At 56.0% G+C, this 13,437-nt stretch overlaps 1 protein-coding gene across 1 annotated transcript in view; it reads left to right on the top strand.

The window, feature by feature from the left end:
- TJP3 (tight junction protein 3) overlaps nucleotides 1-13,437 on the top strand; it is a 59,931-nt gene that overhangs the window by 40,118 nt on the left and 6,376 nt on the right. The window contains exons 7-13 of the mRNA XM_084614317.1: nucleotides 6,438-6,600; nucleotides 7,328-7,418; nucleotides 8,694-8,758; nucleotides 9,907-9,985; nucleotides 10,473-10,629; nucleotides 11,846-11,954; nucleotides 13,126-13,345. Coding sequence (XP_084470443.1) covers nucleotides 6,438-6,600; nucleotides 7,328-7,418; nucleotides 8,694-8,758; nucleotides 9,907-9,985; nucleotides 10,473-10,629; nucleotides 11,846-11,954; nucleotides 13,126-13,345 — 884 coding nt within the window. The remainder of the gene's footprint in view (nucleotides 1-6,437; nucleotides 6,601-7,327; nucleotides 7,419-8,693; nucleotides 8,759-9,906; nucleotides 9,986-10,472; nucleotides 10,630-11,845; nucleotides 11,955-13,125; nucleotides 13,346-13,437) is intronic.

Here is a 13,437-nt window from a genome sequence, read left to right as displayed (position 1 = left end):
AATGGCCGAAACTCTGTCTCCTGGCAACTGATGGCCTGGGCCCTTCCCCCCTGCAAGGTGATAGCTAAAGGGTTGGAGAACAAAGGAATCAGGTGACCTCCTGGCCCAGGAAAGGGACAAAGCCCAGAGGAGGAGGGGGTGGAGGATGAGTCAGTTTGGGCTGGCTGGGGACATGGAGCGAAGTGAAGACGTGGTTGTCTGGCTCACTGCCCCCCAGAATGGACACGGCTGAGGGGTCCTGTTCTCTGTACCTACAAGCTCTGTATTAGACCGTGTTCCTGTCATCTGATAAACCTTCTGTTTTACTGGCTGGCTGAGAGTCACGTCTGACTGCAGAATTGGGGTGCAGGACCCTCTGGCTTCCCCAGGACCCCGCCTGGGTGGACTCGCTGTGGGAAGCACACGGAGGGGCAGAGGATGCTGAATGCTCCGAGGTCAGACCAAGGAAGGTGGAAGCTGTGTGTCCTGCAGACAGTCTGCTCACAGAGAGGAGACTTCCCCAGAGTCCTGACTGGCTTCGTAGGGAGCAGTTCCAGAGCATCGCCCAGGGACTCCATGACAGAAGGGTCTTCCTGTCTCTGCGCAACGCATATCGTCCTGGATCACAGACTGCATTTGCACGTGCTATAAGTTGGCCAAGGTCCCAGCCCCAGCAATTACAGCCCATTCAACCAGATCACAGGCGTCTTCGTCAGCCTTTCTGGCTCAGGTCCCTATCCAGGAGATCTGTAAATCAGCCACCTGGTCTTCAGTGCACTCGTTTACAGCCCATTATGCTGCTAACCAACAGGCCAGCGATGATGCGGCAGTCGGCAAAGCTGTTCTTCAGTCAATCGTTCCATGACTCCTACCCTCCTTCAATGGTAAGCTTGGAAATCACCTTATTGGAATGGACGTGAACAATCACTTGAAGAAAAGATGATTACCTACTTCTCGTAACTGTTGTTCTTCAAGATGTGTTCTTCACGTCCGTTACAATACCCACCCCCCTTCCCCTCTGTCGGAGTCAACGGCAAAAAGGAACCGAAGGGGGGGTCAGGCCGGCAGGGTAATATATACACCGCCATGAGGACGCCAATCTAGGGGGCTCCCCTGCTGTCCTGACGGGAGCTACTAAGGGGAAAAAGTTTCCAACGTCCATGCACCCGGCGCGCGCACACCTAATTGTAATGGATGTGAACAACACATCTCAAAGAAAAACAGTTATGAGAGGTAGGTAACCGTCTTTTCCATAAGATTATCCAGTTCACCTCCTCCACCCAATATGGGTGGAGCCAGCTCTGCATCACCTCCCACAGACTCACTTTGGCACGGGGGATTCTGTGGGGGTGGGAGAGCAGAAGCTATTGCTGGGATGCCACTTAATCATAGAGTCATAGAATATCAGGGTTGGAAGGGACCTCAGGAGGTCATCTAGTCCAACCCCCTGCTCAAAAGCAGGACCCATACCCAATTAAATCATCCCAGCCAGGGCTTTGTCAAGCCTGACCTTAAAAACTTCTAAGGAAGGAGATTCCACCACCTCCCTAGGCAACGCATTCCAGTGTTTCACCACCCTCCTAGTGAAAAAGTTTTTCCTAATACCCAACCTAAACCTCCCCCACTGCAACTTGAGACCAGCGATTCTCTGCTGCTGGAATGCCCCTGGAGGCTATTAGAGACACAAGACAGGGGAGGGAATCTCTTTTATTGGGCCAGCTTCTGTTGGTGGAAGAGACAAGCTTTGGCGCTCTCGCAGAGCTCTTCTTCAGGTCTGGGAGGCTATGGAAGGTGGGGAGCGGAGGAGGAGGAACAACTTAAGGCTGTGCTTGGGCTGTTCTAACCTATTCCTGGATTGATCTGCCACAGAGATGGGGCAAAACCTCCCCAGTTGGTCCTTGCCCCAAAAAGGACTGTCCATAATGCCTGCCTGCTCCAAGGCATCATCTCGCCTCTGAGACTCTCCTCCTCAGCGCTCCCAGCAGAACAAAGGGAGGTGGCTACTAGATCCCAGTTCTTCTCCGCTGAGGAGCAGGTGGCTGAGCTCACAGCTCCACTCCAGCCCCATTGTAACTGTTCGGCCTTGGGGTCAGACCTGCCATTCTGGGACATGAGGATGGAGCCTATCGGAGCCAGCGCGGAGCTGAACTATTGCGCCTGCTCTCGTGGCTCGTCTTGCCCTTTCGTTCTCCTGATCATTCTCTCCCAAGCCCTTGCCTCTGCAAGAGCAGCTATTTTATCACCTCTCTGGTTGCTGGTTTGGCCATTGTGGCTTTGTCTAGACTGGGACTTAACCGGGGCGTTATTAGGTCACGTTCATTAGATCAGGCTAGTTAACATGATCTATCTTAACCCAGACAAAGCCTGTATGTTGTTGGATCTCCAAAGAGGACTTCAGAGGAGCCTCTTAAACCTTCCGTCTAGCCTTTGTCATGACGGACACTCACTCTTGTGAGTACTTTCATGCTCAAAACCTCCTGTTATAATGCTGTGCTCAAAACTCTGTCTTGGTAGTTGTTCTGCGCAGACACCTCTGCTGTTTTCACCACTTTGCTCTGGGCAGCCTTGGTTTTGCTCACTGATGTTAGATGTTTTTTTCATCTAAGACGTCAGCTGGAGTACTGTGTCCAGCTCTGGGCCCCACACCTTAGGAAAGGGGGGGACACTGGAGAAAGTCCAGAAGAGAGCAACAAAAATGATGAAAGGTCTAGAAAACACAACCTACGAGGAAAGATTGGGAAAAGTTGGGTTTGTGTAATCTGGAGAAGAGAAGACTGAGGAGGGACATAGTCTTCAAGTACGTAAAAGGTTGCTCTGAAGAGGAGAACGATAAATTGTTCTCCTCATCCACTGAGGACAGGACAAGAAGCAATGGGCTTAAATTGCAGCAAGGGAGGTTTAGGTTGGACATTAGGAAAAAGTTCCTAACTGTCAGGGTAGTTAAGCACTGAAATAAATTACCTGAGGAGGTTGTGGAATCTCCATCACTGGAGGTTTTGAAGAGCAGTTGGACAAACACCTGTCAGAGATGGTCTAGATAATATTTGGCCCTGCCTCGGAGCAGGGGACTGAACTAGATGACCACTCGAGGGCCCTTCCAGGCCTACATGTCTGTGGTGACAGCTCCGTTGACTAAATGGCATGAATTCTTTGCTGTGTGGTGCATTCTGTGGAGTCTGCACCATGGCTTGGAACCCATAGGGCTCCAAAAAAGACACATCCCCTGTCTGAACACCTGGAGCAAGCTTTGTGGGTTTGGGTGTTTTTGGAGGGTTTCTTTGTTTTGGGGGCTAGATCGTCTTTACCGACGGAACCGTCTGGGCTCGGATTGGGAGGTAGTTAACGGCACAGCCCCTAGTGTGGACACAGCAGATTGCCATGTGCTCCTCAATGCCAGAGCAACTGCACCTGCACGAGGGGCTTGTATCAGCATCACTGTGTATCTGCTCCTAACCCACTAGAATTGACGTGGTACTGTGTGCGTATGTCTCAACCTGAAAACAGCTACCTTATTTAAACCCAACATTACCATCGAAAATTCCAAACATGCCAAATTTTATCATTTCAAATACTTCATTCAAAAAAGTATCCCAGAGGGATCAGAAGGAGATAGTTACAAGGAAGGGCCTGGGGCAGTGTTAGCCACAGAGCTGCCATCAGCGCCTGCAACATACTGTCTAGATGAACTGAGCATTCGTGCAAACGGGGAATGCGGTGGCCTGCCTGCCCCAGGGTGGAGTTTGGCCCCTGAAAACCTGAACAGAGGAGAGTGCTCATCTGTTACAGTGAAAGACAAGTGCACACAAAGAACCCAATCTACAGTCCTTTCCCCTGGCCAAAGCAACCCTCTGGCCTTGTCTGTGCAAAACCTGGAACCGAAATGACGGAGGCTTTGTCTTCACTGCAGACAAGGTGCGTGTTACTTAGTGGAGAAAAGGCACAGACGGGTTTTATCTCAGCAGAGCTAGTCGAGGTCAATGTTTTACTAACCAGTTTATTTAATGGTCCCTGCCCCCTCCCAGCCAGACTTCTACATAACCTGATCTCTACAAATGAGGACACCACTGCCGCTTTGTGTGTGTGTGGGGAGGGAAGGGTGTGATTTATTTTTTAAGGCATAAAAATACAGAAGCCGAAGTGGATTTGTTCAAGAGGCCCTGGTAAGAGCGTCAGAATAGACAACAGTCCTCAAGGAATCAATTCTCAAGCACTTAGAGGAGAGGAAAGTGATCAGGAACAGTCAGCATGAATTCACCAAGGGCAAGTCATGCCTGACTAATCTAATTGCCTTCTATGATGAGAAAACTGGCTGTGTGGATGAGGGGAAAGCAAGAACGTGTAGTTCTTTGACTTTAGCAAAGCTTTTGACACGGTCTCCCACAGTATTCTTGCCAGCAAGTTAAAGAAGTATGGGCCGGATGAATGGACGATAAGGTGGATAGAAAGCTGGATGGATTGTCGGGCTGAACGGGTAGTGATCAACGGCTCCCTGTCTAGTTGGCAGCCGATATCAAGCGGAGTGCCGCAAGGGTCAGTCCTGGGGCCGGTTTTGTTCAATATCTTCATTAATGATCTGGAGGATGGTGTGGATTGCACCCTCAGCAAGTTTGCAGATGACACTAAACTGGGAGGAGAGGTAGATACGCTGGAGGGTAGGGATAGGATACAGAGGGACCTAGACAAACTGGAGGATTGGGCCAAAAGAAATCTGGTGAGGTTCAACAAGGACAAGTGCAGAGTCCTGCACTTAGGACAGAAGAATCCCATGCACCGCTACAGACTAGGGACCGAATGGCTAGGCAGCAGTTCTGCAGAAAAGGACCCAGGGGTTACAGTGGACGAGAAGCTGGATATGAGTCAACAGTGTGCCCTTGTTGCCAAGAAGGCCAATGGCATTTTGGGATGTATAAGTAGGGGCATTGCCAGCAGATCGAGGGACGTGATCGTTCCCCTGTATTCGACATTGGTGAGGCCTCATCTGGAGTACTGTGTCCTGTTTTGGGCTCCACACTACAAGAAGGATGTGGAAAAATTGGAAAGAGTCCAGCGGAGGGCAACAAAAATGATTAGAGGACTGGAACACATGACTTATGAGGAGAGGCTGAGGGAACTGGGATTGTTTAGTCTGCAGAAGAGAAGAATGAGGGGGGATTTGATAGCTGCTTTCAACTACCTGAGAGGTGGTTCCAGAGAGGATGGTTCTAGACTATTCTCAGTGGTAGAAGAGGACAGGACAAGGAGTAATGGTCTCAAGTTGCAGTGGGGGAGGTTTAGGTTGGATATTAGGAAAAACTTTTTCACTAGGAGGGTGGTGAAGCACTGGAATGCGTTACCTAGGGAGGTGGTAGAATCTCCTTCCTTAGAAGTTTTTAAGGTGAGGCTTGACAAAGCCCTGGCTGGGATGATTTAATTGGGGATCGGTCCTGCTTTGAGCAGGGGGTTGGACTAGATACCTCCTGAGGTCCCTTCTAACCCTGAGATTCTATGATTCTATGAACTATAATTAAACTCGATTTGCAAGTGTGTTTCACAGGCTGGGCACATCAGGAGGTGCTGCTTGTCTGGAGAACTTTCTAAACGTTCTCACTTCTGTTCAGAAGCTAGGAATGGGCGACACTTGATGATTCCCTGTTCTGTTCATTCCCTCTGGGGCACCTGGCACTGGCCACTGTCGGAAGACAGGATACTGGGCTAAATGGACCTTTAGTCTGACCCAGTGTGGCCGTTCTTATGTACATAGTCAGAGGTCCTTCTGTGGTGAGAGATCCTTCCACCCAACCATCAGCAGGTGGTTTGGGGACAGAGGGAGAGCAAGCATGTGTGTGTGTGTGTGTGCTCACACTCCAACCACATACCTCCTTCCTGGCTCAGCTTCCCATTTATCTAAGAGCTAATGAGATTTCCCACTGCGGTTGTGAAGTGCTTTGAAATCTCTGGACGAAACCCCCTCTCTGAAGTAGTGGTGAGTATTGTTGTTAACGAGTCTGCTGTTCCTCACTGTGTTGTGCCTGTGTGTACACAGCGTGATTAAACTCCTTGTCCCAATTCCCACGTGGATTTGCTGGGCTCCCTGCCTGCCTGCATTGTCCACAGGAATGTCTTTCCCTGATTCCAGCAGGGTAGTTATGGGCATCAGAGCCAGCCTTGGCTCTGCCCCGTTAAATCAACAGTCCCACCCCTCCCGTTGGGTGCTCTGATATGAGGCACGCTGGCTGGCGTGTGGCGTGTGTGTTTGGCTTGGTGTGACTGACTCAGCGCTGCACTCCCCAGCATGGATCTCTAGATGAACTGCAGGGGGTGAGTGGATCTGGGCTTAGTCTGGTCTATAGGCTCGTTTTCGCTACACCTCTGCTCTCGGCTGTGCCCAGGCACAGGGAAGGCTGCAGCCTCCCCCTGAGCATGGTGCTTGGCAGGCAGCTCTGTAATCCTCCGCCCCCTCTCTCTGCCCCTCTGGTTAGATTAATGGCGTCACCAGCGAGAACATGTCTCTGGCTGACACCCGCAGGCTGATTGAAAGGTCAGAGGGGACGCTGAGGCTGCTCGTGTTCCGGGACAACCGGCAGTTCCTGGTCAACATCCCCCAAGTGAGGGACAGCGACAGCGACAGCTCGCGGCTGGACGGTGAGCGGAGTCACGAGGGCCTGGGGGAGCCTCCAGGTGGAAGGAGCCAGGACACACGTGTTCTGTGGCTGACTTGGGTACAGGCGACCTGGCAGTGCCATATTCAGTGCTGGGGAGGGGGGAGAACACACCAGGGCAGTAGCAAGTATCTAGTTGCTGTCTGAATTCAAAGGTCACGGTGACCTAATTGCCATGGTGCTCAGCCATTTGGAAGGTCATTGGCCCCAAGCAAGAGTCCCAGACGGCTGTTGGACTCTGAAGGGTAATTACTGTTTGGGAGCCTCTGCAAAAGCAGAGTCATCCGGCGACACGGCCTATGCAGTGTGCTCGGTGCACGCCAGTCCGGCGAGGGCTGGGTTTGTGTCAGATCTGCTCCTTGAGTAGGTGCAGCTATGCTGGGCAAGCTGGAGGGAGAAGCCAGGCCCTGCCACTGGGCGTCTGGGGAGGTCAGGGGTGGAGTCGCACATGGCAGACTCGTGGTGTTCTCCAGCGCATGGCAGGGCTGTGGGCTCTGAGCACTTGGTCTGTTGCTTCCGAGCTGTTGCTGTCTCACTGCATGAGACAGCAAGAGTCCTCCAGTCCTTCCCCAGACCCCGAATGCCCAGAGGGTCATGCGCCCTGTCACTGCCATAGAGCTGAGGAGGGAAACGAACCTCTGCCCTGGCGTGCCTGGCTCTAGCGTGTGAGCAGCTACTGCACTGTCTTATCTCCCCCCTTTGTGCTCTAGACATCTCCGACATTGGCTCCGAACTGTCCCACCCGCCCCCAGCACAGAGCCCCCAGCGGGCTCCAGAGGCCTCCAGGACGAACTCGCTATGGTAAGCCACTTCCTCTTCCCCCTCAACCCTTCGAGTCATCAGACCCTCGCTGTGCCACTCCAGGTGGAGGGGCCGCTCCCCTTCTGCCCCGGCTGTGTTCCCCAGCAGCCAGCTTGTCCTGAGACACCGTCAGCCCCGGTTTGGGTGTGGATGAACACTGCTCAGACGCTGATTGGCTCGGTGGCTGCTCTCTGCCTGTCCCCTCTGTAACATGGACTAACGCTTGTGTATGAGTCCTCGCGGTGCCCAGGAGCCAGGGCCGAGCAGTGCCGTCAGTAAAGTTATGTGGAGCTGGGCACTGAGTTTAGTTTAAAGGTGACTTCCCCATCTTGGACCTGCACTGCAAACCTCGTCCAGTTTTCTAGGTAATGTTCCTGCTCCAGCTGGAGCAGCCTAAGCGGAGTTCCCGGGGCATCCGTCAGTTGGGTCCCATCATGTAACCGTCAGGAGCCTCTGACTTCGCGGCCCCAGAGAACAGCAGCACAGGGCCATCCAGGGGGAAACCTACAGCCCAAGCAATGATTACACTGCTTGGCAGTCGCTGGTCTCTCCGCTGCCAGGACAGCCCCTGGGGATGGTGCCTCTCTAAGGGCTCCTTGGTGGGTGAGGGAGGGGCTGGAGCAGGTGCCTGTGTGTGGGCTCAGGGAGCAGAGCGAGGCAGGAGATGACACTTGGAGGAGAAGGCAGGGGCGGCATGGGCATCTCCCTGCCGGATCCAGCCGGCAGCTGGTCTGTGGCTTGTCCGAGAGGAAACTGGGTGATGTGAGCCATCGGAGCTCTCCTGCTGCAGGGCCTGTGCCCCAGAGAACAGCCCTTTCCGGGGGTGGCAGCCTGGCAGAGTGGGCTGCCTGCTGGTGAAGAGCCGGGCCCTGCTGCACAGACTGCATGTTTCTTGGCGCAGGAGTGTGTGCAATGTGCCCGCAGTGGGTGCAGTGCCCAGTACAACGGGGCCCTAGCCCCACAAGCACTGATGCTCCTCCGGCTGGCAGCACCACTGAGCATCTCCAGTCCCCTCAGCTCTGTTCCCGCCGCCTCCCACGCGCTTGCTGCGGGGTGAAGGGGAGCTCCAGGAGCTGGGCAGAACCAGGCAGCCCAAAGAGTGTGGGTCCCGGGCTGTCCCCATGCCTTCAGCCTAGCTCTCTCAGGCAAGTGGCTGCTGCTTTTTGGAGCTGTGGGAAAGGGCTCTCTGAATGGGAGCAGGGCCCCCTTCCCTGTCCCACAAATGGAGGAGCAGCAGCAGTCCTGCTTAACTCTCATCATCTCTTTTTGCTCTAGGGAGGGGAGCCAGCTCAGCAGGGAGACAGCAGCCGCTGTACAGGAGAACGATGCTCCTCTCCCAGGTGAGTCCTGGCTACTGGGTCTCCTCCGGGCGAGGCAAGGAGCCTCGAGGCTGAGTCCAGCCTGCCCTGCTCTGGAAACTGGGCCTGCACAGTCTCTCCCCTGCAGGCTGCTGGTTCATGCCCCACCCAGCAGGATCGTGACCAACTGCGTATTGGGAATGGGCTGATGTATCAAGAACCAGGAGCAATGGTCGCAGCGTGGGAGGTCTAGGTTGGATATTAGGAAACACTATTTCACTAGGAGGGTGGTGAAGCACTGGAATGGGTTCCCTAGGGAGGTGATGGAATCTCCTTCCTTAGAGGTTTTTAAGGCCCAGCTTGACAAAGCCCTGGCTGGGATGATTTAGTTGGGGTAGGTCCTGCTTTGAGCAGGGACTTGGACTAGATGACTTCCTGAGGTCTCTTCCAACCCTGAGATTCTATGATCTGGTTCCTGCCACTCAGGTGTCTTCATGGCAGGAACCACCAGCGTGGGTAGGAGTCACTGGAAGTCTGGCTGCCCAGCTAAGCAGAGGGGTCAGGACTGAGTGGGGCCCTGGAAATCGATGATCTCGCTTGTCTGGAGAGGAGGCCTCTCCTGGGCACGGCCGAAGATACGTTGCGGGGGCGGGTGGCAGCTGGGGGGAGGGGGAACCTACCCTGCCGCTCTCTGTTCTGTGGTGAAGCAGAGGCCATCAGTCTCAGAGCCTGTCGGTAGGGGCCGTTCACCAGCACTGACTTCCCAGACGTGAGGCCAGGCTGATGATCGTGGCTCTGAACAGATGCTGTGGGCCGAGCTCCCAGCCGGGCCGGGCAAGCTGCTGTGTTCTGGCAGCTGCCTGGTGTAGGCTCGGGCGCCCTGATGGCCCGCATGCATCTCTCCCTTGCGGCGTCCTGTGCTCTCGAGCCCCTGCAGAAGGGCGCACTGCTCTCTGGCGGTGCTGCCTGCCACTCTGAGGGCAGCAGCATGGACGTCCCCATCTTCATCAGCCATCTCTGGAGCACTGGGCCACACACCACACCCAGGCAGTAAAATGGGCTCTTTGCTCTTGAGAAGCTCCTAAGACGCCCTGTTTCCAACCCCCCTGACCCAGCCAAGTCCCTGCAGCCCTCAAAGCAGCTTGAATGTCCAGGGCTGCTCCACCTTACCCCACCCTCTCCCATTGCAGATTCTCAGGAACCTGCTGAGGATAGTGCCTACAGCGTCTCCTATGACCGCCCTGCAGCCAGAGCCAGCGAGGAGGATGGGTAAGCTGCTGCCATGTGCTGGTAACTCGGAGACCTCCTGGCTAGCTGGGGAAGGAGCCGTGTCTAGGCGCAGGTATTGCGGAGGTCACGGGGCTGTGCAGACAGAACAGGGCCCTGCCCAGATGCAGCACAGTCCTGGCAACAGCCTGCAGAGAAGCCACTCAGCAGTGGGCTGGCAGGGGGAGTGGGCGATGGGACTGGCCAGGGAAAATAGCTGGGCTTTAAGAAGAGCTCTGAAGCCAAAGGGGAAGGCTCTCAGCAGGGGGTGAGCTCATGGGGCAGGATGAAGCCAGCTCGGAGCAGGGCGGGTAGGAGGAGCTAAGGGTGACCCTGGCTCCTTCAGACAAAGGCTCTTGTTTGTGGTGGTGGAGTGCCCTTGAGCCCTCCCATGCTGGCTGTGGATGATGAGCTGCTGGAACCCGTCTGCCCCGACGGCAGCGCTGACTCTGCGGCTCCAAGCTCACACTGCGGTTCTTCCCGGTTCCAGGTACAGCCCGGACGCCAAGATCGTGCACTTTGTGAAGGCCAACACCATCGGGCTACGGCTGGCTGGCGGCAATGACGTGGGCATCTTTGTGGCAGGTGTGCAGGAGGGGAGCCCCGCGGACAGCCAGGGGATCAAAGAGGGGGACCAAGTTCTGCAGGTACCACCGCAAACAAGGGGGCAGGGGAGGGAGAGTGTCTGGAATGAAAGTGCTGCTGCGGCAACGACCCACCCTGCGCAAAGCTGGGGTCACAGAATCACAGGATATCTGGGTGGGCAGGGACCCCAGGAAGTCATCTAGTCCAGCCCCCGCTCCAAGCAGGACTGACCCCCAATTTTTGCCCCAGATCCCTAAATGGCTCCCTCAAGGATTGAACTCCCAACCCTGGGTTTAGCAGGCCCATGCTCAAACCACTGAGCTCTCCCTCCCCCACGGGTCCTTGTCTGGTGTGGGTCTTACTGTTATTGGGAAGTAGCTGAGCCCAGGAAGTGCAGGGGAGCCCAAAATCTTGGGATTGTTTCCTGGCTCAGCTCCCTATGGGTTGGGACATCCTAACCTCTCACTTTGTTATATGGCGTGACCGTCTCTAGCCTCCCAAACCCCTCACTCCCAGCAGCCCTGTGTGGAGAGTCGCCCGCAAATGGAGTGCCACGTCCGACCTTGCTGGAAGCTAATCCTGGGAGAGAACATGGGAAATGCTTCTCCCAACCTCTAGTCCAGCCCCCTCCCTCCAGCCTGCCCCGGCCAGGAGTGTACTTCCCCTGGCTGTGCTCGCCCCGGAGCTGTCACGCCCTCTGGCAGTCCAGCACTGAGAGTACCACCTGTTGCATGTCTAGAATACCCAGAGCACGTCCGTGCTCTTCCCCGAGGCATCCGGGCCCCCTGCTCTCCTTGAAGCGCCCCTGTGTTAATCTGCAACGGCCACCATCTCAGCTGGCAGCCCAGGGATTGAACCGGGGAGCTCCCGGAGCTAAAGCCACTGGAGCGATGGAGCCTTGGCCCTGTAACGGCTCAGCCTCTGTGGGTTGGCCTAGGGGGAGACCCAGAACAGTCACCTGTAGGCTGTATACACAGACTACATAGGCTCCCCCGTCTCCCTCTGAACCTGCTTGTGCGGTCAGTGTGACTGCCAGGGAAACATCAGCACCAGGGTCATGGAGCTGGGAATAGCACCCAGGAGCCCTGACTCTGGGCCTCGGCTCCAGCCATTAGCCCTGCACTAGCCTGGCTTGTACAGCCCAGTCCTGCAGTGCCTGAGCGTCGTCACCACAGCCCCATGTGGCCTCCCCGTGCAGGCCCTGCCCCTTGGCGTGTGCTGCTCCCACCCAGGAATGGACGGGGGACGCCGGCGCTAAGGCCCTTTCATCTCTGGCAGGTGAACGATACCAGCTTCCAGAGCCTGACCCGGGAGGACGCCGTGCAGTATCTGCTGTCCCTGCCACAGGGCGAGGAGGTCGTTCTGCTGACCCAGCGCAAGCAGGACAGTAAGTGACCAACTGACCTCCAGTCTGCAGCTGCAGGGTTGCTGGGGCTTGTGTGTTAAGGTCCCACTCCAGGCTCTGGCTGGTCCTTGCCTGTGACTGAGCTGCCAATGTGCACCCGTGTCTGTCCCTTGGGAGCCCAGCGTGACTCTGCCCACGTGAGTTTCCTCCTCTTTCCCCTGGGAAGTTGGGCAAGAGACAAGACCAGCCTGGGACTTCCCAGAACTCTGGCTCCCCTCAAGTGCCCAGGATCCCAGCTGTGCTGGACGGGCCCAGGCACATCCCCTGTTGGACTGAGCACAGGTGGGTGGGAGAGTTAACCCAGCCCTCGACTGCATCCCAGAGAAATCCTCCAGTGCTGCAACACCTGCTCCAACGCTACACCGCGAGCCACCATGCCAGGGATGCCACATCAATGCCAGCCTCCAGTGCAGATGGGCTGCACCCGTGTCAGACAGGGCTGGCATCCGTGAGGCTAAATGGCACCCGTGTGACACCAGAACAGCCATCTGAACCGAGGGGCAGGGCTGGTGTAGCTACACTCATGCCGGTAGGGAGACCCAAAGAAAAGCCGCATGTCCCTGTGGCAAATCGCTTGTTGTCTTGGGTTGAATCCAGGCCTGGGTTATAGTCTGGGCTCTTGGTGCCTGATCTCTCTAAGGGGTCCCACTCCCCCATCTACCCTGTATCTTTTCAGGGTGGAACTGGCCGAGCTCCCAACCAGAGCTGCCTCCTGCTTCGTCCGGCCACTCGCTTTTGTTCCCAACCTGACATATGTTGGGGTTGCTGCCCTGCACGCTCCTGCTCCCCGACCTTCATTCATGGGGGGGGGGGGTATCCATCCCGCCCAATGCTCTGGCCTGGGCTCTGCCCATCTCCCTGGACGCTGAGCTCACGCTCCCAGAGTTTCCATGGTTGCGAGGGGTTCACCTTCCTTCCAGCTCGGTTGTGTTGCTGATGGCTCCCGTTTTTCATGAGCCATGCTGGGGGACTCTGTTCCCTCTACGCAGACGGTCCCTGGTTCTCTGCCGGGGTTTTGAGACCTGGGCAGTAAAAGGTGCTGCACAAATGCAGCCGACCCGTCTCTCCTCCATTTTCCCCGTGTGCTGGCCCCCAAATGCCCCCTCCTCTCTGGCCGCCTCTCCCTGACAGGCCCTGTCTTGGCCTTGCCCAGTCTACAGGAAGATGGTCAAGTCCAACGTGAGGGACTCGTTCCACATCCGCACGCACTTCGACTTCGAGAAGGACGCTCCCTCTGGGTTGAGCTTCACGCGGGGCGAGGTCTTCCATGTTTTGGACACCATGTACCGCGGCAAGCTGGGCAGCTGGCTGGCCGTGCGCATGGGCAGAGACCTGCAGGAACTGGACAAGGGAATCATCCCCAACAGGAGCAGGTAGGGCAGGCCGTGGGGCGCAGGGTCCTTGGCATGAGTCTCAGAGCGGGGGAACTGAGCCCTGGGGCTGAGCAAAGGGCAGCGGAGCTACT

The sequence above is a fragment of the Lepidochelys olivacea genome, assembly GCF_965140295.1.
Source record: "Lepidochelys olivacea isolate rLepOli2 genome assembly, chromosome: 25".
NCBI classification, from domain to species: Eukaryota; Metazoa; Chordata; order Testudines; family Cheloniidae; genus Lepidochelys; species Lepidochelys olivacea.
The sequence above is the reverse complement of the archived record's forward strand: the minus strand, read 5'-3'. Positions and strand labels throughout refer to the sequence as shown.